The 23,325-nt window shown below is 39.7% G+C and overlaps 2 protein-coding genes across 35 annotated transcripts in view; both read right to left on the bottom strand.

Annotated features, from left to right (window-relative positions):
* LOC108276785 (protocadherin beta-16) overlaps nt 1-23,325 on the bottom strand; it is a 210,794-nt gene that overhangs the window by 85,156 nt on the left and 102,313 nt on the right. For 2 of the 34 annotated variants that reach the window (XM_053686775.1, XM_053686787.1), the window contains exon 1: nt 15,404-19,247. The exons of 27 other annotated variants lie outside the window; for them this stretch is intronic. In XM_053686775.1, coding sequence (XP_053542750.1) covers nt 15,404-17,827 — 2,424 coding nt within the window. In that variant the 5' untranslated portion in view covers nt 17,828-19,247. 5 more of the 34 variants (XM_053686786.1, XM_053686791.1, XM_017488741.3 and 2 more) reach the window with 4 other exon arrangements.
* Nucleotides 4,312-8,071, bottom strand: LOC128635185 (protocadherin beta-16-like). Its single transcript, XM_053686794.1, has one exon. It carries the CDS (start codon nt 6,879-6,881, stop codon nt 4,395-4,397), a length of 2,487 nt encoding a protein of 828 aa, XP_053542769.1. The 5' UTR covers nt 6,882-8,071; the 3' UTR covers nt 4,312-4,394.

The raw sequence follows: 23,325 nt of genomic DNA, 5'->3' as shown, positions 1-23,325 counted from the left end.
CCCTTATTCTCATGGTGGTGTGCTTTTACGCAACCACCCTACAGTCTAGTGTCAAAAACCAGCTGTCTTTAGGTTTTAAGATTTCACTTGACTCTTCAATATTAATTATCTATATTTTATTCATTAGTTATATACTTTATATCTTATTTTATCCCAGATTTCCTACAGACCCACTTCTACAAATCCATAGCACTTTGAACTACTTGTATGACAAGACACGAATCAACGACTTCTCTGAAAAGTTACAAAGTTTAAGGTAGAGGTGAAGGGTGGGTTTAGTGTTTGTAGTTTTTCTTTAAGTTTCATTCAAATAAAATCAACAAAATCCAACTACAGGGAGACTATTAACCAGACAGCCATAAATTTGATAATGATACTCCCCACCAGCCCAGCAAAAAAGAAAAACCGTGCATTCTTATGAACAACACATTTTGTCAACTAATTTATAGCAAGAAGGCAATGAATTACTAAATAACTCTTTATCAGTTGTCAAAAGTCTCTAAGCCCTTACAACTTATTACCTTACCTGATCATGGCATGTTCTTTCTGAGACTCTTATCCATCATTGAAACATTTTGAAAACTACATCTATGCCATTGTTTTCAGTTTCTATTTCATGAGTCAGTTGTCAGGGTTCCAGTAAGTCCTGTATGTGCATACATAGGTGGACTATGCTGAATTAATTTGGTTTTAGTCTAATATTATTACCAAATCCAAGGGAGAGGGTGTTCAGGTGTTGTCATTTGAGTCGGCAGTGTGTGCATGAATCTGGTTGTGGCTATCCTACACAAAGTACTGAAAATCTTGCTCCACCAAACAGCACCATAAATGAACAAACATTGCACTGCACTGATCCACACCTAGAGTTTGACACATATATTGACACAATCTTTCACTAGCAACAGAGAAAAGAACAAAAATAACAGATAAAAAGTTTGTGAGCAATGTCAGCAAAGTGCATTTGCATCAGTCATTTCTATTTCCTAAAAAAAACAGCAGGTTCATATAAATCAGCATATTGCAAGCAACACAATCTTAATAAGAAATGAAAAAAAAACAGTTGCTAGCTCTCTAAGTAGATGAAAGTTTTATTATCTTAAAAAGCAATAACAAATGAAGATGGTACTGCACTTGTGATCCAGTTAAATCTTATTGCCTTCCAAAATATTCAGACAAAATAACATTATAGGCACGTGTAAGTGTAAGTGCATTCAAAGAGGAGAGTTTCCCAAAAGCATCATCACTCATGATTAAAATTAATACTATATACAAACTGGGAAAATTTCATTGTAAGCAATTGAGATGACAAGCCCTTACCAACTCTGGAGAATCAGGGTTTTCTAGGAGATTATTTTCCTTCATAGCGCGCTGCATAGTCTCTGTAAAACTCGGGTCCATCACTAAAACACTTTGTGCTCCAAGTGTAGAATATTTACAGCCACCCTTCCTCGAGTCAGTTGTCATACAAGCATCATAATTATACAAGTGCGGCAGAGTTCCAGTAACTCCTGTGTCTGCATAACCGGGTGGATAGTATGGAATTACTGGAAGATTGGAGTGATGGAAGACGCGCGATTGTCTCCACCTGTAGATCTTTACTGATATTATAACTACTACAGTTGTGATGAAAAGGAAAGAAACAGCAGCTAATGCTAAAACTAAATAAAAGGTGAGGTCATCGTTATATTGTTTGGCGTGCGTAAAGTCGGTGAATTCTGAGAGCACTTCAGGGAAAGTGTCCGCTACAGCTACATTGATGTTCACTACAGCTGAGCGAGATGGCTGTCCGTTATCCTCCACAACTACAGTGAGCTTTTGTTTGACAGCATCTTTATCAGTGACCTGGCGCACAGTTCGTATCTCTCCATTCTGCGCTCCCACTTCAAACAGCGCCCTGTCTGTGGCTTTCTGGAGTTTGTAGGAGAGCCAGGCATTCTGTCCAGAGTCCACATCAACAGCCACCACTTTAGTGACCAGATAGCCGACATCTGCTAAACGAGGCACAATCTCAGCCACCACAGAGCCACCAGTCTGTACTGGGTAGAGAACCTGAGGAGCATTGTCATTCTGATCTTGGATTGTAATTTTTACTGTCACGTTACTACTGAGTGGAGGGGAGCCGCCGTCCTGCGCTCTGACGCGGAAATGGAAGTCCTTTAACTGCTCGTAGTCGAAAGCGCGCACTGCATTAATGACTCCACTATCAGCACTGACTGACACATATGATGATACAGGAACTCCATTGACAGTGCTCTCTTCTAAAATATAAGAAACTCGAGCATTCTGGTTGGAGTCTGCGTCACTCGCCTTCACTGTGTATATAGAGAGACCTGGTGTGTTGTTCTCCACCACACAGGCCTCGTAATTCTTTCTCTCAAACACAGGCGCGTTGTCATTTACATCTGATATGTGTAAACGGAGAGAAGTGCTGCTGGAGAGTGAGGGAACTCCCTCATCAGAGCAGGTCACAGTGATGTTATACTCATTGGCATTCTCTCTATCTAATTCATCCTCTGTGCACAGGCTAAAGAAGTTAGATTGTGATATTATTGCAAAGGGAATATTGTCACTGATATCGCAGTGAACTTGTCCATTAACATCTGAATCTGGATCATTTACTTTCAACATGGCAACAACCGTTTTCAGTTTGGATTTTTCAGATATTGAACTGGACATAGAGATAATATCAATAATTGGCTTATTATCGTTTATGTCCAAAACATCAATAATTACTTTACAAGTGTCAGATAGACCTCCTTGGTCTCTGGCCTGAATGTCAAGCTGATAGTGGTTAGAATTTTCGTAATCGATGTCACCATGTAAAATCACTTCTCCACTCTGTTGATCTACCAGAAAAATATCAGCCACATTTCTGTCCACTGCGTCAGAAATGGAATACAACACATGGCCGTTGGAGCCTTCATCCGCGTCCGAAGCACTTACTGTTGTCAATTTGGTGCCCTTTATTGCATTTTCTATTATTGTAGCCTTATACACTTTTTGTGTAAATACAGGGGGATTGTCATTAACATCCATTACTGTTATATATATTTCCATTGTTCCCGACAGCCGAGACTCACCATCATCATACGCCGTCAACAACAAATGAATTTTTCCTTCCTTTTCTCGATCAAGGGGTTTTTGTAAAATCATCTCTACATTCTTCTCACCGCCTGATTCTTTGTCTAAAACAAAATTATCCGTGGGTTTAAGGGAATAGCTCCGAAGTCCGTTTATTCCAACATCCGGATCAGCAGCTTTACCCAGCACGAATCTCGCACCGATCATTGCTGACTCGCTTATTTCAAACCTCATTTCATTCTTCTGAAAATTAGGAGCATTGTCGTTTATATCCGTGATCTCCACTGTAACAGAATATAACTCCATCGGGTTTTCCAGAATCATTTGGAGATGGAGCGCACACGGGGTTAATTTCGCGCAAAGAGACTCCCGGTCTATTTTCTCTTTAATCACAAGCCGTCCATTTTCTCTGTTTAGTTCAACATATTCCGTGCTTCCACCTGTATAAATACGCGCTTTCCCCGATTTCAGTCTTTTAAAATTCAAACCCAAATCCTGAGCGATGTTTCCGATCATCGACCCTTTCGCCATTTCCTCGGGAATAGAATAAGTGATCTGCCCGCACGCGCAGTCAGAACAAAAGACGAAGAAAAGCAGGAGCGAGTGCCACAACGCCATAGCGGATATTTCCTTGTCTGATCTCAAGATCCTTTGATGTGGTATTCTCGTTATGATAGTTAGCTTGTAATCTCTTGACCCGAAAACTACAATTTATTTATTTATTTATTTACAGTAGATCCCAACTCGTTTGCTAGCATTGTCTAAACACTGTTCGAGTGAAAAGCTTGTCCTCCGTATCTCTGTGACGCACCGAGACGTTGTAGGAGGGTTAGGGTGTAGCCTAAGCACTTTGCTGTTAAACAGCGGCCCTTTGAGTCAAAATTTAGAACTACTAATAAATTTCAAAGAGCTTATTCTCATAACATATCTGATATTTAATTACAGTATTAGTCATTCCAACGTAACGTGAATATGGATGATCGGATTAGAGCATTTTTGCTCAATTCAGTGTTGATAGATAGATAGATAAATAGATGTGAAAAAATAAACAGCCAAAAGAAGCATACATATTCACATAATTGTCATAAGCTCACAAAACAGACTATAGTTCATCAGCAGGACAGAGATCTCCAATACTGACTCACCTCTGAACAGATATGGCGCAGTCACGTGGTTTGGAAACGTTTTGCAAATTGCGCAATATTTAATTGATCATAGAAAAGTAAAAAATAAAACATTTCGTGAATAAATAATGAAGAAATTAATATATATGACTTAATATAGATGGTCAAAATGAAAGTGAAGCTGGAATTCTACACCAATAAACAAAGTGATGCATAAAAAGTGACGCATCTTACCGATTCTGGAGATTCTGGATCATCTAAACAGTTCTTTGGATGCATTGCTCGCTGCACAGTCTCGGTGAAAGTCGGATCCACCAATAAAACATTTTGAGCTCTTAGTGTGGAAAACTTTGAGTCACACTTTCTCGAGTCAGTCGTCATATAAGCATCATAATTATACAAGTGCGGCAGAGTTCCAGTAACTCCTGTGTCTGCGTAACCGGGTGGATAGTACGGAATTACTGGAAGATTGGAGTGATGGAAGACGCGCGATTGTCTCCACCTGTAGATCTTTACTGATATTATAACTACTACAGTTGTGATGAAAAGGAAAGAAACAGCAGCTAATGCTAAAACTAAATAAAAGGTGAGGTCATCGTTATATTGTTTGGCGTGCGTAAAGTCGGTGAATTCTGAGAGCACTTCAGGGAAAGTGTCCGCTACAACTACATTGATGTTCACTACAGCTGAGCGAGATGGCTGTCCGTTATCCTCCACAACTACAGTGAGCTTTTGTTTGACAGCATCTTTATCAGTGACCTGGCGCACAGTTCGTATCTCTCCATTCTGCGCTCCCACTTCAAACAGCGCCCTGTCTGTGGCTTTCTGGAGTTTGTAGGAAAGCCAGGCATTCTGTCCAGAGTCCACATCAACAGCCACCACTTTAGTGACCAGATAGCCGACATCTGCTGAACGAGGCACAATCTCAGCCACCACAGAGCCACCAGTCTGTACTGGGTAGAGAACCTGAGGAGCGTTGTCATTCTGATCTTCAACGATGATCGTCACTGTGACTTCAGAACTTAAAGGAGGAGACCCTCCGTCTCGGGCTGTCACATTAAAGCTGAAAGTTTTCATTTGCTCGTAATCAAAGGCCTTGATTGCATGTATAACTCCGCTCTCTGAATTCACTGAGACTAAATAACTCACTGGGTTGCCCTGTATATTATGATCCTCCAAAAAATACGACAGTCGCGCATTTGGTCCCCAGTCAGCATCGCTCGCTTTTACAGTCAGTACAGCCACCCCCGGAGAGTTGTTTTCAGTAACTAATGTTTTATACTCGTCAGAACTGAATACGGGTGGATTATCATTCACATCGGAAATCTTAACATTGATAGTTTTGTTACTGTGTTGTGCAGGACTTCCTTGATCGGATACCAGAATGGTTATGTTGTATTCAGCAATATTTTCTCGATCAAGAGTTTTATCTGTAATTAATGCATAATAATCAGAAAACGACGATTCTATTTTAAACGGCTGGCTTTCATATATTTTACACTGCACGAGCCCATTTTTACCGGAATCTACGTCTTCTACATTAATTACAGCCACGGTTGTTCCGATTGGAGAATTTTCTGCAATGATGTTTGAAAATGACATAAGCTGTATAAAGGGAGAATTATCGTTTTCATCAAAAACTTCTACAATAACCTTGCACGTATCTGCCAGGCCCCATTTGTCTCTTGCCTTAACATTTAATTGATAGCTCGTTTCAATCTCGTAATCTAACCCGTTTAATGTTGTAATTTCTCCTGTTTCCGGATTTATTTTAAACAGTTCTCTTGCATCTTTACTAGCTTGAACAATTGTATATGATATATGTCCATTTATTCCTTCATCAGCATCGGTAGCGCTTACTATAGTTAAGAGTGTGCCGACCGGGCTATTTTCACTAACATCAACTTTGTACACAGATTGTTTGCACACCGGAGCATTATCATTTGTATCTAATACAGTAATCTGAATTCGCGCTGTGCCTGATTTTTTGGGTGATCCTCCGTCATATGCAGTCAAAACTAATTTTAGCTCATCGCGTTCTTCTCGGTCCAGTTCAAGTTGTAAAATCATTTCTATATATTTTCTTCCATCATCCTGACTATTTATTTCCAGTTTAAAATTATCAGTGGAAGAAAGGGCATAATTCTGGATGGCATTTATTCCTACATCCATGTCTACTGCGCTGTCTAAAGGAAAGCGAGTCCCAGATGCTGCATTTTCGCTTATTTCCAAACTGACGACATCTTTAATGAATAATGGTGCATTGTCATTTATGTCTAGCACCTCAACTGTCACACGGTGCAGTTCTATGGGGTTTTCCATGATCAGATCAAAGCTGAAACTGCAAGGCGTTGTTTGCTTGCAGAGCTCCTCTCGGTCTATCCTCTCTTTCACTACGAGGATGCCTTTGTCTCTGCTCAGATCGACATATTGCCGGCCGCCCTTTGTTACAACCCGAGCTTTTCCAGAAATAAGTCTACTTATCTCTATTCCCAAATCTTTGGCGATGTTGCCTACAAATGATCCCTCTGGCATTTCCTCTGGGATCGAATATCGCGCTTGACAAAAGACGAAGTCCATCCCGTAAACACAGAAAATAAAAAACACAGTCTGCCATTTTAGCTGTGTTGTAGTCATCCGACGGCAACAAGCAGCGTACGATATAAAATCAGCCATCACGATTGCAGCTTTACGGCTTCAGGATTGTAAAACTGAAACGTGCAATAAATAAATAAAATTAAAAACAATCTGGAACAGATACGGTGTGCTGTATTCGGAGTAGATTCACCAGAAATACTGGTACCTCATCGATTATATAAAAAAATACCCTAACAGCGGATTTCACTCCGCTCCTGTAGAACGTAGATTGCTGTCCAATAGCGGCACTTAGTGTATGAATTCTGAAAATGCACGCACATGCATGAGGGATATATTCCTACATTCAAAATGGTCACCCAAACATTACAAAAGCTTGTAATACTAAAAAATAATCTCTTAATAAGTGAAAATATATAATATTTTATTTTGTAAACACAATTTTCAATATATTTAAACACACAAGCTACCAAATGCTAAGGTTATCCCGAGCATTGCTTGTAATGCTGTAAGTTTGAGCAAACCAAAAATGTATACATTTTAAATAAATATCATAGACACATAGAGCAGGCTGCCAAATTCAATATGCAGAAAGAAAATCGTCATTCAACAATACTGACATCATTATTGTCTCCACGGAAAGGAATGAGACTGGAGTTATTTCAGCACTACAGAGATGAACAGCTCCAATGGGAAAAAAAAAAGTAGAACTGAGTTCCGCGGAGAACAAAAGGGGAAATTCCTTTAATATGTTGTTGTAGCCAATTGTGCGAATTACTTATGCATCATATAAACCTTAATATAATATTAAATATAAACATAATTTGAAAGCATTTGTTTAGTCTATTATGCCCGTTCGCCATGTGGATGCAACTGCTGCTCACAAAATAATAATAAAAAAATAAATAAAAATATTTTTGAGAAACTGCACAAAAGCACAAAAGAAACTGGAAGGCTTGCTCAGAACCTCGGCGTTCTGTGGATATTTTTGTATAAGAAGGTGAATTTGTCCTAGATTCTTTCTGAACCTTATCTCCTAAATTTAAACCAACTCCATCCATATTCAATGACTTTGTCACTGTCCCTAAAATGGGATGCATTCGTAATAATTATTGCTCAAGTTTATTTCATTAACGGAACAATATCAATAAAGTAAAAACTAACTAAATATGCGATCTAATTTTGTAATCTCAGCGTTAGTGGAGGGATTACAATTTTCCACAGCCAGCTTGATGCAGTTCAGTCTAAAGAGAAAAAAAAAACTTTTGAGAAAACTCTTACCTCTTCCATGGGGGAATTATTATCCATGAAAGCATTTTCGTTTATTTTTTGTTGGAGAGTGTCTGTGAAACTCTGGTCCATCACTAAAACACTTTGTGCTCCAAGTGTAGAATATTTACAGCCACTCTTCCTTGAGTCAGTCGTCATACAAGCATCATAATTATACATGTGCGGTAGAGTTCCAGTAACTCCTGTGTCAGCGTATCCGGGTGGATAGTATGGAATAACTGGGAGATCGGAGTGATGGAAGATGCGCGATTGTCTCCATCTGTAGATCTTTACTGATATTATAACTACTACAGTTGTGATGAAAAGAAAAGAAACAGCAGCTAATGCTAAAACTAAATAAAAGGTGAGGTCATCGTTATATTGTTTGGTGTGTGTAAAGTCGGTGAATTCTGAGAGCACTTCAGGGAAAGTGTCCGCTACAGCTACATTGATGTTCACTACAGCTGAGCGAGATGGCTGTCCGTTATCCTCCACAACTACAGTGAGCTTTTGTTTCACAGCATCTTTATCAGTGACCTGGCGTACAGTTCGTATCTCTCCATTCTGCACTCCCACTTCAAACAGTGCCCTGTCTGTGACTTTCTGAAGTTTGTAGGAGAGCCAGGCGTTCTGTCCAGAATCCACATCAACAGCCACCACTTTAGTGACCAGATAGCCGACATCTGCTGAACGAGGCACTATCTCAGCCAACACAGAGCCACCAGTCTGTACTGGGTAGAGAACCTGAGGAGCGTTGTCATTCTGATCTTGGACTACAATATCTAATGTCACGTTAGAACTGAGAGTAGGAGAACCACCATCCTGGGCTCTTACACAAAGCTTTACATTCTTCATTTGCTCATAGTCAAAAGAACGGGCTGCGAATACCTCCCCACTGTCAGCATTAACTGAAATGTAAGAAGACACAGATGTCCCACCTACAGTAGTTTCCTCTAGAAAATAAGAGATACGCGCATTCTGGTTTGAATCAGCATCATGAGCGCTTAGCGTAAATATAGATACACCTGGAGAGTTGTTTTCTATAACATGAGTAGTGTAAGCATTCTTAAGAAATCTTGGAGGATTGTCATTAACATCAGATACTTTAATGGTCAATAGTTTACTACTGGAAAGTGCAGGAGACCCTGAATCACTCGCTGTTATAGTAATGTTGTATTGTGCAACACGTTCACGATCTAGAGCAGCGTCCGTAACTAAAGTGTAATAGTTTCGTATAGAGGACTGCAGTTTGAAGGGAGTATGCGGATTAACTGAACAAGTCACAAAACCATTCTCTCCTGCGTCGATATCTTTCACGCTTAGAATCGCTATAGTTGTAGCAAGAGGCGCATCTTCAAACACCGGGCTAGAAAATGACATTATGGTAATACTTGGTGCGTTATCGTTTACATCAATTAGGTCGACAATCACTTTGGCCGAGTCTCCTAAACCACCTTGATCTTTAGCCTCTACGCCGATTTCATATTTTTTCGCCTTTTCGTAGTCAAGTTCACCTTTCAAAATAATGACGCCTGTGCTTTTATTTAATGCGAAAACATCACCTATATTACCTTTCAAATTTGCAAAACTGTATGAGACCAAACCATTCGCCCCACTGTCTGCGTCACTTGCATTTACAGTTGTTATATACATTCCTTTTGGTGAATTTTCTGCTGTCGTTACTGCATATAATGTTTGGTTAAATACTGGTGCGTTGTCATTTACGTCTAGCACAATAACATTAATTTTCACGTTACCGGATCTCTGCGGGTTTCCTCCATCGACCGCTGTGAGTGTGAGAGAAAGTCGCGGATTTTGCTCTCTATCTAAAGGCTTTTGTAACACCATCTCTGCGTATTTAACTCCGTCGGGGCGCGAGAGCTGTTTCAGGATAAAATGATCGTTAGGTGAGAGAATATAATTCTGCAGAGTGTTTACGCCTACATCAGGGTCATCTGCGCTTCCGAGCAAGAAACGCGCTCCAGGTGTGGCGGATTCACTTATATCCAGATTGATCTCATCGTTAGGGAAGGTTGGCGAATGGTCATTTACATCCAATATTTCCACTGTTACGTGATGCAGCTCCATGGGATTGTCGAGTATGATTTCTAATGTGAAGCTGCAAGGAGTAATTTCAGCGCACAACTGCTCTCGGTCTATTCTCTCATTCACGACCAGCGTCCCTTTGTCTGTCTTTAGCTCCGTGTAAGCTGTGCTCTCTCCGGACACGATGCGAGCCCGTCCAGCTCGCATCCTACTTGCATCTAGCCCGAGATCATGTGCGATGTTCCCGATTACTGATCCTTTCTTCATTTCTTCCAGAACAGAATATCGCATCTGAGCACTGGCGATCGAAAAGACGTAAGCCATCACGAGGAAAATCATTCTCCATCGGCGCATACAAAGATAGGGCTGTTTTTCGGAGAAAGATAACACAACACATGGATTTCCGAATCCGTTTACCATGTTCACACAGTAAAGTCAACTAGATCGAGTTATAAACAAAATTAGGCTTTGAGTTTATAACGATATAAAATTAAACAACCTATTCATTCTGTATGTCCACAGTCCTCCCAACGTCACGGCCACAGCCTCACAAAATGGAGGCAGTGCTAAACGCGAGATCTCAGTGACAATAAAATCGCGGTTTATTGATCAACAGCGGCCCTCAGAGTTGAACAAGTAGAATAACAAAGAACGCAGTAAATGTCTTAACAGAAACCTCGGGTAGGTAAAGAGTGGAAGCAATCAGTTTCTATAAACAGCTAGATCAGAGAGGACGTAAAAGCCTAAATTGTTTGTTTGCAAAGAATATGTGGGCACCAAAATTTGCAAACATTTGGTCAATTTTATCACCTTCGCAATTAACATCTCACAAAAACTGTCCTGTGGTGTGACATTTGAGTGAAACTAACTGGAAATGTTAATTATAGTTAGTAGACCGCCTGAACTCACTGGAAACAGCAACAACAATAACAACAAAACACTTGAAGAAAGCTGTGACTGACATTTTTCCCACTATATCTTTTATCATTAGATGGGAGGATTAATTTCAAAAATCATATATTGTTGTTCTGTTTTTCATTATGAGAACTGTATGATAAGGCATCAGCAAGAAAGAGAGAGAGAGAGAATGAGAGAGAGTGAGAGAGATAGAGAGAGAGAGAGATGTCAGCCAAAAGTGAGAAAACAATAATAAGGACACAGAACTATCTCTATTGAATACTCAGTGCTTTGACAATTGTGCTGCTCATTTACTTATTATGGTTCCACTTGTAATGAGGAGTAAATTTATTGACCTTTAATCCAGTAGGACCTCTCTTAGGAAATATGAAAGAAGAGAATAAAATACCCGAATTCACATAATCTGCAAGAGAGCAGTGCATACACTCAGCTGCAGTCTACAGGTAATCTGGGAGCAATAATTGCACATTTTAAATAAATTTGGAATTGTTCTAGTAAATCAATGCTTACTAGGGCAAGTCCGTTATCATGAAGTATTAAATTTAATCATAAATGCGGCTACAGAACAGTAAACATATGACAAACCTCCAAGATCTCATGAAGCAACATACAGTCATAAACCAACAAGAGTCAGTTGAGATAAAAACTGCTTTTGTTACTTCTGATGTCTATTTGATACAACACCTGAGCCCAAGTGACATTTTGAACGTCATACTTCTGGTATGTCATTGTTGCATAATGGTGCTGATTTGACATAACATTCCAGGTCAGATTAATGGAAAACTGCACAAAAATGAGCTGTTTCAGATTATACTCTCCAGTGTCTTCTAAAGTGAACACTTGGATGGAAAATCCAGACAAACGCCTGGTGTATAAAGCTTTCACATAGCAAGGTTTTTGAAAGTCACAATCATTAAACTGCTTTGAATGAAACAGAATTTCTTATATCTGTTTATAAAATCTAAATATTCTGACAATGAATATTTAAAAAAACATTTTAAGAATACTTATAACAGTGGCATCATATTATAATGTGAGTGTTTTTTACATTTTATATCAGCCTCAAGTTTCATTTCACAATTTAGGAGATGTTTTTTGAAAATATATCGAAATATCATGACACCATTATGACAGTGTTATGAATATTTTCTCTGAAAATTTCAATGAATTTGGTTGTAAGGCTTGACATTCTAGGTCATAACTTTGAAATTCTATTGAACTAAACTTTTATAAATGTTTGTATGTAGATTGACATTAGATCTTATGAGGGGCAAATGCAGGTATCATGCAGTCTTATTAACAGTATGCTACATGTATGCCAACATATTAAAAGAAAAATACATTTTTAAAAATTCAGCTTATCCTTACCAGTTCATGGGAATCCTGATGGCTAATGAAATTATTGTCCGTCACTGAGTGCTTGATAGTTTCTGAAAAACTCGGGTCCATCACTAAAACATTTTGTCTATTAAGTGTAGAATATTTGCAGTCACTCTTCCTCGAGTCAGTGGTCATGTAAAGATCATAATTATGCATGTGCGGCAGAGTTCCAGTAACTCCTGTGTCTGCGTAACCAGGAGGATAGTACGGAATAACTGGGAGATTGGACTGATAGAAGATGCGCGATTGTCTCCACCTGTAGATCTTTACTGATATTATAACTACTACAGTTGTGATGAAAAGGAAAGAAACAGCAGCTAATGCTAAAACTAAATAAAAGGTGAGGTCATCGTTATATTGTTTGGCGTGCGTAAAGTCGGTGAATTCTGAGAGCATTTCAGTGAAAGTGTCCGCTACAGCTACATTGATGTTCACTACAGCTGAGCGAGATGGCTGTCCGTTATCCTCCACAACTACAGTGAGCTTTTGTTTGACAGCATCTTTATCAGTGACCTGGCGCACAGTTCGTATTTCTCCATTCTGCGCTCCCACTTCAAACAGCGCCCTGTCTGTGGCTTTCTGGAGTTTGTAGGAGAGCCAGGCATTCTGTCCAGAGTCCACATCAACAGCCACCACCTTAGTGACCAGATAGCCGACATCCGCTGAACGAGGCACAATCTCAGCCACCACAGAGCCACCAGTCTGTACTGGGTAGAGAACCTGAGGAGCATTGTCGTTCTGATCTTGAATAGAAACAGTCACTGTCACGTTGCTACTTAAAGGTGGCGAGCCTCCATCTTGTGCTCTTACATGAACAACCAGCTTAATAAGTTGCTCATAGTCATACGACCGCAAAGCACTCAAAACACCTGTTTCGGAATTTATAGAGATGTAATGTGAAGCTGGTGATCCATTTATCTCAGTTTCCTCTAGAATAAATGAAACTCTGGCATTATGATTGGAATCACTGTCTTTAGCCGTGAGTCTGCATATCGACACACCTGGGGAATTGTTCTCCATAACGTAGGTGTAATAAGAGCTCTGAGAGAAAATCGGTGCGTTATCATTCACATCTGAAACTTTTATATTTAATACCTTAGTGGTCGACAGTGCCGGGTTGCCAGAGTCTGTAGCCTTTACGGTAATATTGTATTCGGAAACTGTTTCTCTGTCTAACTCTGAATTCGTCACCAGTGTGTAATAGTTAGTTAGTGAGGATTTGAGCTCAAACGGAAATATTTCTTTTATACTACATGTGACCTGACCATTTAAATCAGAATCGGCGTCTTTGACGTTTAAAACCGCTACTGTGGTGCCACTTGGGGCATCTTCAGATATGGAGCCGATCAGTGACATAATGTTTATCATTGGAGCGTTGTCATTAATATCAAGAACCTCGACGACAACCTTACTCGAATCTGCTAAACCACCTTGGTCTTCAGCCTCGATTCCTATCTCAAATACTTTGTTTTTCTCAAAATCGATCACTCCTATCACAGAAAGCACGCCCGAGTTTTCATCCAAACTAAAAACATCGCCCATGTTTCCTTTTAAATTTGAGAATGTATATCTTATTTGGCCGTTAGAGCCAGTGTCTGCGTCAGTAGCATTAACTGTGGTTAGATAAGTCCCTCTTGGGGAGTTTTCTGTCATTTTCGCTTTGTAAACGGACTGGTTAAACACCGGTGCGTTGTCGTTAGCATCTAGAATAATAACCTCTATTTGAATAGTGCCTGATTTTCCCGGATTTCCCCCGTCTACTGCAGTAAGGGTAAGGGAGAGCTGCGCATTCTGCTCTCTGTCTAAGGGCTTTTGGAGTACCATCTCGGCGTATTTAACCCCATCGGGGCGCGCATGTTGTTTTAAAATGAAATTGTTGTTTTCGGATAAATGGTAGTTTTGCAGAGCGTTTACTCCCACATCGGGATCCTCTGCACTCGCTAACACGAAGCGTGCTCCAAGCGCTGCGGACTCGCTAATCTTAAATTTCATCTCGTTTTTGTTAAACGACGGGGCGTGATCATTTACATCAATAATTTCGACGGTTACACGATGTAACTCGATCGGGTTTTCTAGTATTATCTCAAACGTAAAGCTGCAAGGAGTGATTTCTCCGCATATTTGTTCACGGTCTATTCTTTCACTGACAGCCAAAATCCCTTTGTCTCGTTCGAGCTCGATATAGTGATTATTATCTCCACTTATGATACGGGCTCGGCCTGCACGAAGCCTTTTCACATCCAGCCCTAAATCCTGCGCTATATCGCCTACAAACGCGCCTTTATTCTGCTCCTCTGGAATAGAGTAGCGGATTTGCCCGCAAGTAGATGTAATTGCACAAGCAAAGAGACCGAACAGTACTTGCCAGTGCGCAGTCGAACATAACAGCCATCTTGCCATCCTCGATGCATATAATTTTCCCACTGCTAAACACATTGCTCAAGTTATTTCACCAATCACATTAGGAAATCCACAAAGGCTCTCCTCTAAGGTTTGCTGTAAATGGTTCTGCTCGGTTCCAGAAAATTGTAAGCCGGGAGACATTCAAATTTAACGTCCTTTCTTCTGTCGTGTCCACTCCCTGTGTCAGTGAATCCGTTATTATAGGGAATAATTAAAGCCAACATTTTTCAAAGATCAACAGCGTCACTTAGAGATCAAAATATAAAACAACAGCAGACGAACATGAAATTGTGTAAAATGAGTGAAATGAGTCAAATAACGTAAAAGGAATGTTCTCTTTAAACATTAAACAAGTACCAGACTCAAAAAGTCAATCTCTGTCGCTGACCACGAAAACCCAGCGAACGCCTACTGCACTTACAAGCACATTTCAGCACCAAAATGTATAAAAATATAATAATTGCAAAACTCGATCAAAAAATAATGTTAATAAATCAAGCTTGGTAATCTTAATACCATAAACTATGAACGGAGAAATGAAAATACGAGAAAAACAAGACAACCAAGTAAATTCAGAAAATGCTTACCAGTTCTGGAGAAGTATCATTATCCAAATAATTATTTCCATCTATTCCCCGTGGCACAGTGTCTTTGAAGTCCATCACTAAAACACTTTGTGCTCCAAGTGTAGAATATTTACAGCCACTCTTCCTCGAGTCATTCGTCATAGAAGCATCATAATTATACACGTGCGGCAGAGTTCCAGTAACTCCTGTGTCTGCGTAACCGGGTGGATAGTATGGAATAACTGGGAGATTGGAGTGATGGAAGATGCGCGATTGTCTCCACCTGTAGATCTTTACTGATATTATAACTACTACAGTTGTGATGAAAAGGAAAGAAACAGCAGCTAATGCTAAAACTAAATAAAAGGTGAGGTCATCGTTATATTGTTTGGCGTGCGTAAAGTCGGTGAATTCTGAGAGCACTTCAGGGAAAGTGTCCGCTACAGCTACATTGATGTTCACTACAGCTGAGCGAGATGGCTGTCCGTTATCCTCCACAACTACAGTAAGCTTTTGTTTGACAGGATCTTTATCAGTGACCTGGCGCAAAGTTCGTATCTCTCCATTCTGCGCTCCCACTTCAAACAGCGCCCTGTCTGTGGCTTTCTGGAGTTTGTAGGAGAGCCAGGCATTCTGTCCAGAGTCCACATCAACAGCCACCACTTTAGTGACCAGATAGCCGACATCTGCTGAACGAGGCATAATCTCAGCCACCGCAGAGCCACCAGTCTGCACTGGGTAGAGAACCTGAGGAGCGTTGTCATTCTGATCTTGGATTGTAATTTTTACTGTCACGTTACTACTGAGTGGAGGGGAGCCTCCGTCCTGCGCTCTGACGCGGAAATGGAAGTTCTTTAACTGCTCGTAGTCAAAAGCGCGCACTGCATTAATGACTCCACTATCGGAACTGACTGACACATATGATGATACAGGAACTCCATTGACAGTGCTCTCTTCTAAAATATAAGAAACTCGAGCATTCTGCTTGGAGTCTGCGTCACGGGCCTTCACTGTGAATATGGAGAGACCTGGTGTGTTGTTCTCCACCACATATGCCTCGTAATTCTTTCTCTCAAACACAGGCGCGTTGTCATTTACATCTGAAATTTGTAAACGGAGAGAAGTGCTGCTGGAGAGTGAGGGAACTCCCTCATCAGAGCAGGTCACAGTGATGTTATACTCAGCTTCTCTCTCTCTATCCAATTCATCCTCTGTGAGTAGGGTAAAGAAATTATTCGACGGGGAGGTGATAGTAAAAGGAATATTATCATTAATCATACAATGAACTTGTCCGTTTGCTGCTGAATCCAAGTCATTTACTTTCAACATGGCAACAACAGTATTGGCCTTAGACTCCTCTAATATAGAACTAGACATAGAAAGGACATCAATACTTGGCTTATTATCATTAATGTCCAAGACATCAATAATTAACTTACATGTGTCAGATAATCCTCCCTGGTCTCTGGCCTGAATAACAAGTTGGTAAATGCTTGATTTTTCATAATCAATCAGACTGTTTAATGTAACTTCTCCTCGTTGCTGATCTACAAGAAAGATATCGGCCACAGATCTGTCCATTGCGTCAGATATGTCATACGTCACATGACTGTTTGAGCCTTCATCTGCGTCAGAAGCACTTACTGTTATCAGTTTAGTGCCTTTTATTGCATTCTCTGGGATTGTAGCCTTATACAATTTTTGATTAAAAATCGGAGCATTATCATTAGCATCCACTACCGTTATATGTATCTGCATTGTTCCCGATAGCCGTGGTTCTCCTCCATCAAAAGCAGTCAGCGACAATTCTATGGTCGCTTGCTTTTCGCGATCAAGGGGCTTTTGTAGCACCATTTCCACAATCTTCCCAACATCGACTTGTTTGTCTAACACAAAATTATCAGTGGGTTTAAGGGAATAGCTCCGAAGTCCGTTTACTCCAACATCCGGATCGAGAGCTTCACCAAGCACGAATCTGGCACCGATCATTGCTGACTCGCTTATTTCAAACCTCATTTCATTCTTCTGAAAATTAGGAGCATTGTCGTTTATATCCGTGATCTCCACTGTAACAGAATATAACTCCATTGGGTTTTCCAGAATCATTTGGAGATGCAGAGCGCAGGGAGTTGTTTTTCCGCAAAGAGACTCCCGGTCTATTTTCTCTTTAAGGATAAGCAATCCGTTTTCTTTGTTCAGTTCCACGTATTCCGCGCTGTCACTAGGAAAGATTCGCGCTTTCCCCGATTTCAGCCTTTTAAGATCCAAACCCAAATCCTGAGCGATATTTCCGATCATCGACCCTTTCGCCATTTCCTCGGGAATAGAATAAGTGATCTGCCCGCACGCGCAGTCAGAACAAAAGACGAAGAAAATAAGGAGCGGGTGCCACAACGCCATAGCAGATATTTCCTTGCCTGCCTTTGAGATCTTTTTATGGAGCATTTCTATTCCGATATTCAAGTTTCAGTATCCACAGAATCGCTAAAATAAAACACCAATCTTTTCTTTACTGCACATCACACAGATTTTCCACTGAATGCTGTGCGAAACCAAAGCACGGCTTCCTTTTTTCTCTCTCACGCAACGCGATAATGTGGGAAGATTTGAGCATTTAAACCACGACCCCAGCACTGTGTTGTTAAACAGCGGCCCTTTGAGTCAATACTAAGTATTACAGATATTTTCCTACTATTATGTGATAGACTGTAATTTCATGCCACATTATTTTACATATCTAACCAAATGCCAAAGAGACAATTAATCCCAAAACCGATTTTATACACGAATGTTATTTTATGATTCCTGGATGAAACAAGTAGGCTATTTAGTGCAGATTATATAAAACTACACTCTAAAAACAAACGAAATTTTCAGTCTCTTAGGAATATCTCACCAAATTTCTACTTACATGAATCGTTTTTCTCAGTTGTCTGCTTGTACATGAAAAAAATATATAAATCCAAAATAAATGTTATTGTATTAAAACCTATAATAAATATTTCAGTTCGCTTTGCTAAGGAAACAAATACAGTGATATTATTTACTCTTTCTTGGTGGAAATATATACCTTCTACCCAGCTTTTCGTTAAAGCTGTTAGTTGAAAGCAAATTAAATACAATTATGTTTTACACAACATATTTCAACAATTTAATTATCAGAGCTATATAAAAAAGCATTAAACCTCCAAGAACTTCATTATTTTTTTTGCTACATCAGTGCGCGGTTCGTCTGTATTAAACTTTATAGATGAACAAGAAAAACATGTCGGGCAAGAGTGCAGTATTTGCAATCGATCCTTCAGGATATATTGATTATGGGAGCACACGTTATGCTATTATGTAATAAATTATACTGAGAGAAGTCCATTAAAGATAGTACTTAACAGTACAGAACTGCTTCAAGCGGCTGAGACTGGCGCTACTTCAGCTCAGAGAGGAACAGCGCATGGCATGACGAAACAGGAAAAAAAAATACCTTTTTATACAAGACCTTCATGCACATTGCCGAAAGCATCTTATGAAAAAAAAAGTTATTTTTGTACTGAGAAGAGCATTTTCTAAATTCAAACTCAAGCAAATACATGCACAACAATCGTTGTCAGTGTTAAGAAAAAAACGGAAAGGAAACAAGGTTGAGGTAAAACTAAATTTGAATGAAAGTATTACCAAAATAAATGAATACACACCCTAATCTGCCAAATGTATTCTCAACAGAAGGTTAAAATGAACTATAGCTGAGCGTTTGGACCACTCAGGAAAAAATATTCTTTTTAAAAAATGAAACGGTAAACAGTTTTCCATTTTGTAGTCTTATACATCCTGCAGAACTATTTCAAATGCAGCACATATTCAACAAATATTTCCTTACCACTTCCGGTGACTCGTGGTCTTGCTGGAATTCTTTTTCTCTCATCGCGCGCTGCATAGTTTCAGTGAAACTCCGGTCCATCACTAATACACTTTGCCCTCCAAGTGTAGAATATTTACAGCCACTCTTCCTCGAGTCAGTCGTCATACAAGCATCGTAATTATACATGTGCGGCAGAGTTCCAGTAACTCCTGTGTCTGCGTAACCGGGTGGATAGTATGGAATAACTGGGAGATTGGATTGATAGAAGGCGCGCGATTGTCTCCACCTGTAGATCTTTACTGATATTATAACTACTACAGTTGTGATGAAAAGGAAAGAAACAGCAGCTAATGCTAAAACTAAATAAAAGGTGAGATCATCATTATATTGTTTGGCGTGCGTAAAGTCGGTGAATTCTGACAACACTTCAGGGAAAGTGTCCGCTACAACTACATTGATGTTAACGACTGCTGAGCGAGATGGCTGTCCGTTATCCTCCACAATTACAGTGAGCTTTTGTTTGACAGCATCTTTATCAGTCACCTGGCGCACAGTTCGTATCTCTCCATTCTGCGCTCCCACTTCAAACAGCGCCCTGTCTGTGGCTTTCTGGAGTTTGTAGGAGAGCCAGGCATTCTGTCCAGAGTCCACATCAACAGCCACCACTTTAGTGACCAGATAGCCGACATCTGCTGAACGAGGCACAATCTCAGCCACCACAGAGCCACCAGTCTGTACTGGGTAGAGAACCTGAGGAGCGTTGTCATTCTGATCTTCAACGATGATCGTCACTGTGACTTCAGAACTTAAAGGAGGCGACCCTCCGTCTCGGGTTGTCACATTAAAACTGAAAGTTTTCATTTGCTCGTAATCAAAGGCTTTTATTGCATGTATAACCCCGCTCTCTGAATTCACTGAGACTAAAGAACTCACTGGGTTGCCCTGTATTTTATTTTCCTCCAAAAAATACGACAGTCGTGCATTTGGTCCCCAGTCAGTATCGCTCGCTTTTACAGTCAGCACAGCCACACCCGGAGAGTTGTTTTCAGTAACTAATGTTTTATACTCGTCAGAAATGAATACGGGTGGATTGTCATTCACATCAGAAATCTTAACATTGATCGTTTTGTTATTGTGTCGTGCAGGACTTCCTTGATCGGATACCAGAATGGTTATGTTGTATTCAGCAATAGTTTCTCGATCAAGAGTTTCATCTGTAATTAATGCATAGTAATCAGAAAGCGACGATTCTATTCTAAACGGTATGTTTTCATTGATTTTACACTGCACGAGCCCGTTTTTACCCGAATCTGCGTCTTCTACATTAATTACAGCCACGGTTGTACCGATTGGAGAATTTTCTGGAATGACGTTTGAAAATGACATAAGCTGTATAGAGGGAGAATTATCATTTTCATCAATAACTTCTATAATCACTTTACATGTATCTTTTAGCCCCATTTTATCCATTGCCTTGATATTTAGTTGATATGTTTTTTCACTCTCATAGTCTAAGCCTTGTAAAGTTGTAATCGCTCCCGTTTCCGGGTTTATGTCAAAAACATTCCTGGCTTCTACACTTGCCTGAGCAATCGAATATGAGACTAGACCGTTTATTCCTTCATCAGCATCAGTGGCGCTTACTGCAGTCACGACTGTACCAATGGGGGAATTTTCTCTGACTTCCGCTTTATAAACTGATTGTTTACACACCGGGGCATTATCATTCGCATCTAATACAGAAATATGAATTTGCATTGTGCCTGATTTTTTAGGTGATCCTCCGTCATATGCTGTCAGAACCAATTTTAGCTCGTCGCGTTCTTCTCGGTCCAGTTCTCGCTGCAGCAACATTTCTACATGTTTACTGCCGTCAGCTTCATTATTTATTTTCAACTTGAAATGATCGGTAGGATTGAGAGAATAGGTTTCAATACCATTTACTCCGACGTCCGAATCTACAGCGCTGTCTAAATGAAATTTCGTCCCCGTTTCTGTGTTCTCACTAATTTGTAAATTGACAGTACCTTTAGGAAATTTAGGTGCATTGTCATTTACATCTTGAACCTCCACAGTCACCCGGTGCAGTTCTATGGGGTTTTCCATGATCAGATCAAAGCTGAAGCTGCAGGGCGTTGTTTGCTTGCAGAGCTCCTCTCGGTCTATCCTCTCCTTCACTACGAGGGTGCCTTTGTCTCTGCTCAGTTCGACATATTGCCGGCCGCCCTTTGTTACAACCCGAGCTTTTCCAAAAATAAGTCTACTTATCTCTATTCCCAGATCGTTGGCGATGTTGCCTACAAATGATCCCTCTGGAGTCTCCTCCGGAATTGAATATCGCGCTTGACAAAAGACGAAGTCCATCCCGTAAATACAGAAAATAAAAAACACAGTCTGCCATTTTAGCTGTGTTGTAGTCATCCGACGATGCCGAGAAACAACACACGAGCGCACATAACCCATATTGACAGCACGGTTATCCTCTAATTATTGTTAAAATATAAATGGTGAAAAGCAGACCATAATATTACAGAAAAGCAGAATCTGATGCAATCTGCTCTTGCCAGAGAAGGAAAAAGAACTCGGTGTTTCCTCATTAATAAAACCGTCAGTAGGAGGGATTATGGGTTGTTTTCAGCTTCATTCTACACGAATCTTGTCCAATAGCGGCCCTTAGAGTGTGAATGCTGAAAATGCACTTGTATGTAACAGCCATATGTCCCCTAGCCTACATCAGAAATCATCAGGAAACACTGGGAAAAACGTGTCATAGCGAGATCTGTTATAGTAACCTGCGTGATTTAAAAAGAAAGAGCTGAAATATTCCACACCAATCAGCATTTTCACCACATTTTAAAAGAACAAACTATGAAACCATTCTAACACCAACCTGGAAATGTTTGGGATATGTACAGACTGATCCAAAAAAAAATTTTTCTTACAAATGTATTTCATACTTAATTCAACCATGTCACACTAAAATAGCAACAATTTAAAAAAAAAAAAAAAAAAAAAACAACAAAAAAAACCCCACATCATCTCAGTGGTGTATAGAAGTTTACCCTGGACAGAACAGTAGAAGTGAGTAAGACTGGAGATAATTCAGCACCACAGAAATGGACAGCGCCAGACGGAAATAGTAAACCTTAATTCATGTGCAAAACGTTTCTTTTGTCATTTTTTTGTCCCTCATGCTCATTACTGAAAGCACTTTATCAACACAAAACATTTATTCCCGTCATGCGCCTTTTCTAATACCAAACCCCTGCTCGACACGAACAACAGCAATTCCCAAAGGTTAAACAACATTACTCAAGTGAAACAGGTTAATTAAAGATTAAACTGATTATAGGATAAAATGTAAACTATTTTTATACGTTATTAAATATAAATTTCAGTCATTTCTGGCAATTAGATCTCCAGTTATATTTAAAACTTATGTATAAACAATATGCTGTTTATTAATGAATATTATAATATTAAACACTGAACTGTGAACGAACGCTTTGAATGCTCATTACGAAGGAAAAATTAAATAACTTTAAAAAAAAAGTCAGTGAGTAATGTCTTTATTGCTTGTATGAGCCATATTTCAGATTTCCATTATTTATATCTATTATTATATTTACTTGTGTTAAGTAAACATTTGACGTTGCATATATTTCCTTTGTTCTCATTGGTTCTTACTGCGCATGCTCAATGACGGCATACTAGTTCACGTGCAGAGTTAAGCGACGCACGGAAAAAGTTATCAGGATGTACAAATTTGGGAGAACACAAGCTTTTGACCGTAATCGATTACAGTATTTTATTCAACAAATAAGTTGTTGATAAGATGGGGTAAATCAAGTGCAGTGTACTGTAAGACGACTGAAAGAAATGTGACACTTGACTGAATCTGAAGAAAAAATTAAGTCAAACAATATTTTATAGACATCAGAGCTGAGTGTTTCTCGAAGAAGACAAGACCTAATATACGCGTAAAAAATGTAAACTAAATTTAGTACAATCACATGTCCCGTACACAGCTATTTCATGACAAATTTCACATGAACGTTGACATGCTTTAAATTGAAATATTATTCCCTTA

This window comes from Ictalurus punctatus, chromosome 16 (genome assembly GCF_001660625.3).
Source record: "Ictalurus punctatus breed USDA103 chromosome 16, Coco_2.0, whole genome shotgun sequence".
NCBI lineage: Eukaryota > Metazoa > Chordata > Actinopteri > Siluriformes > Ictaluridae > Ictalurus > Ictalurus punctatus.
Note: the sequence above shows the minus strand (reverse complement) of the source record. Positions and strands in the feature narration are given on the sequence as shown.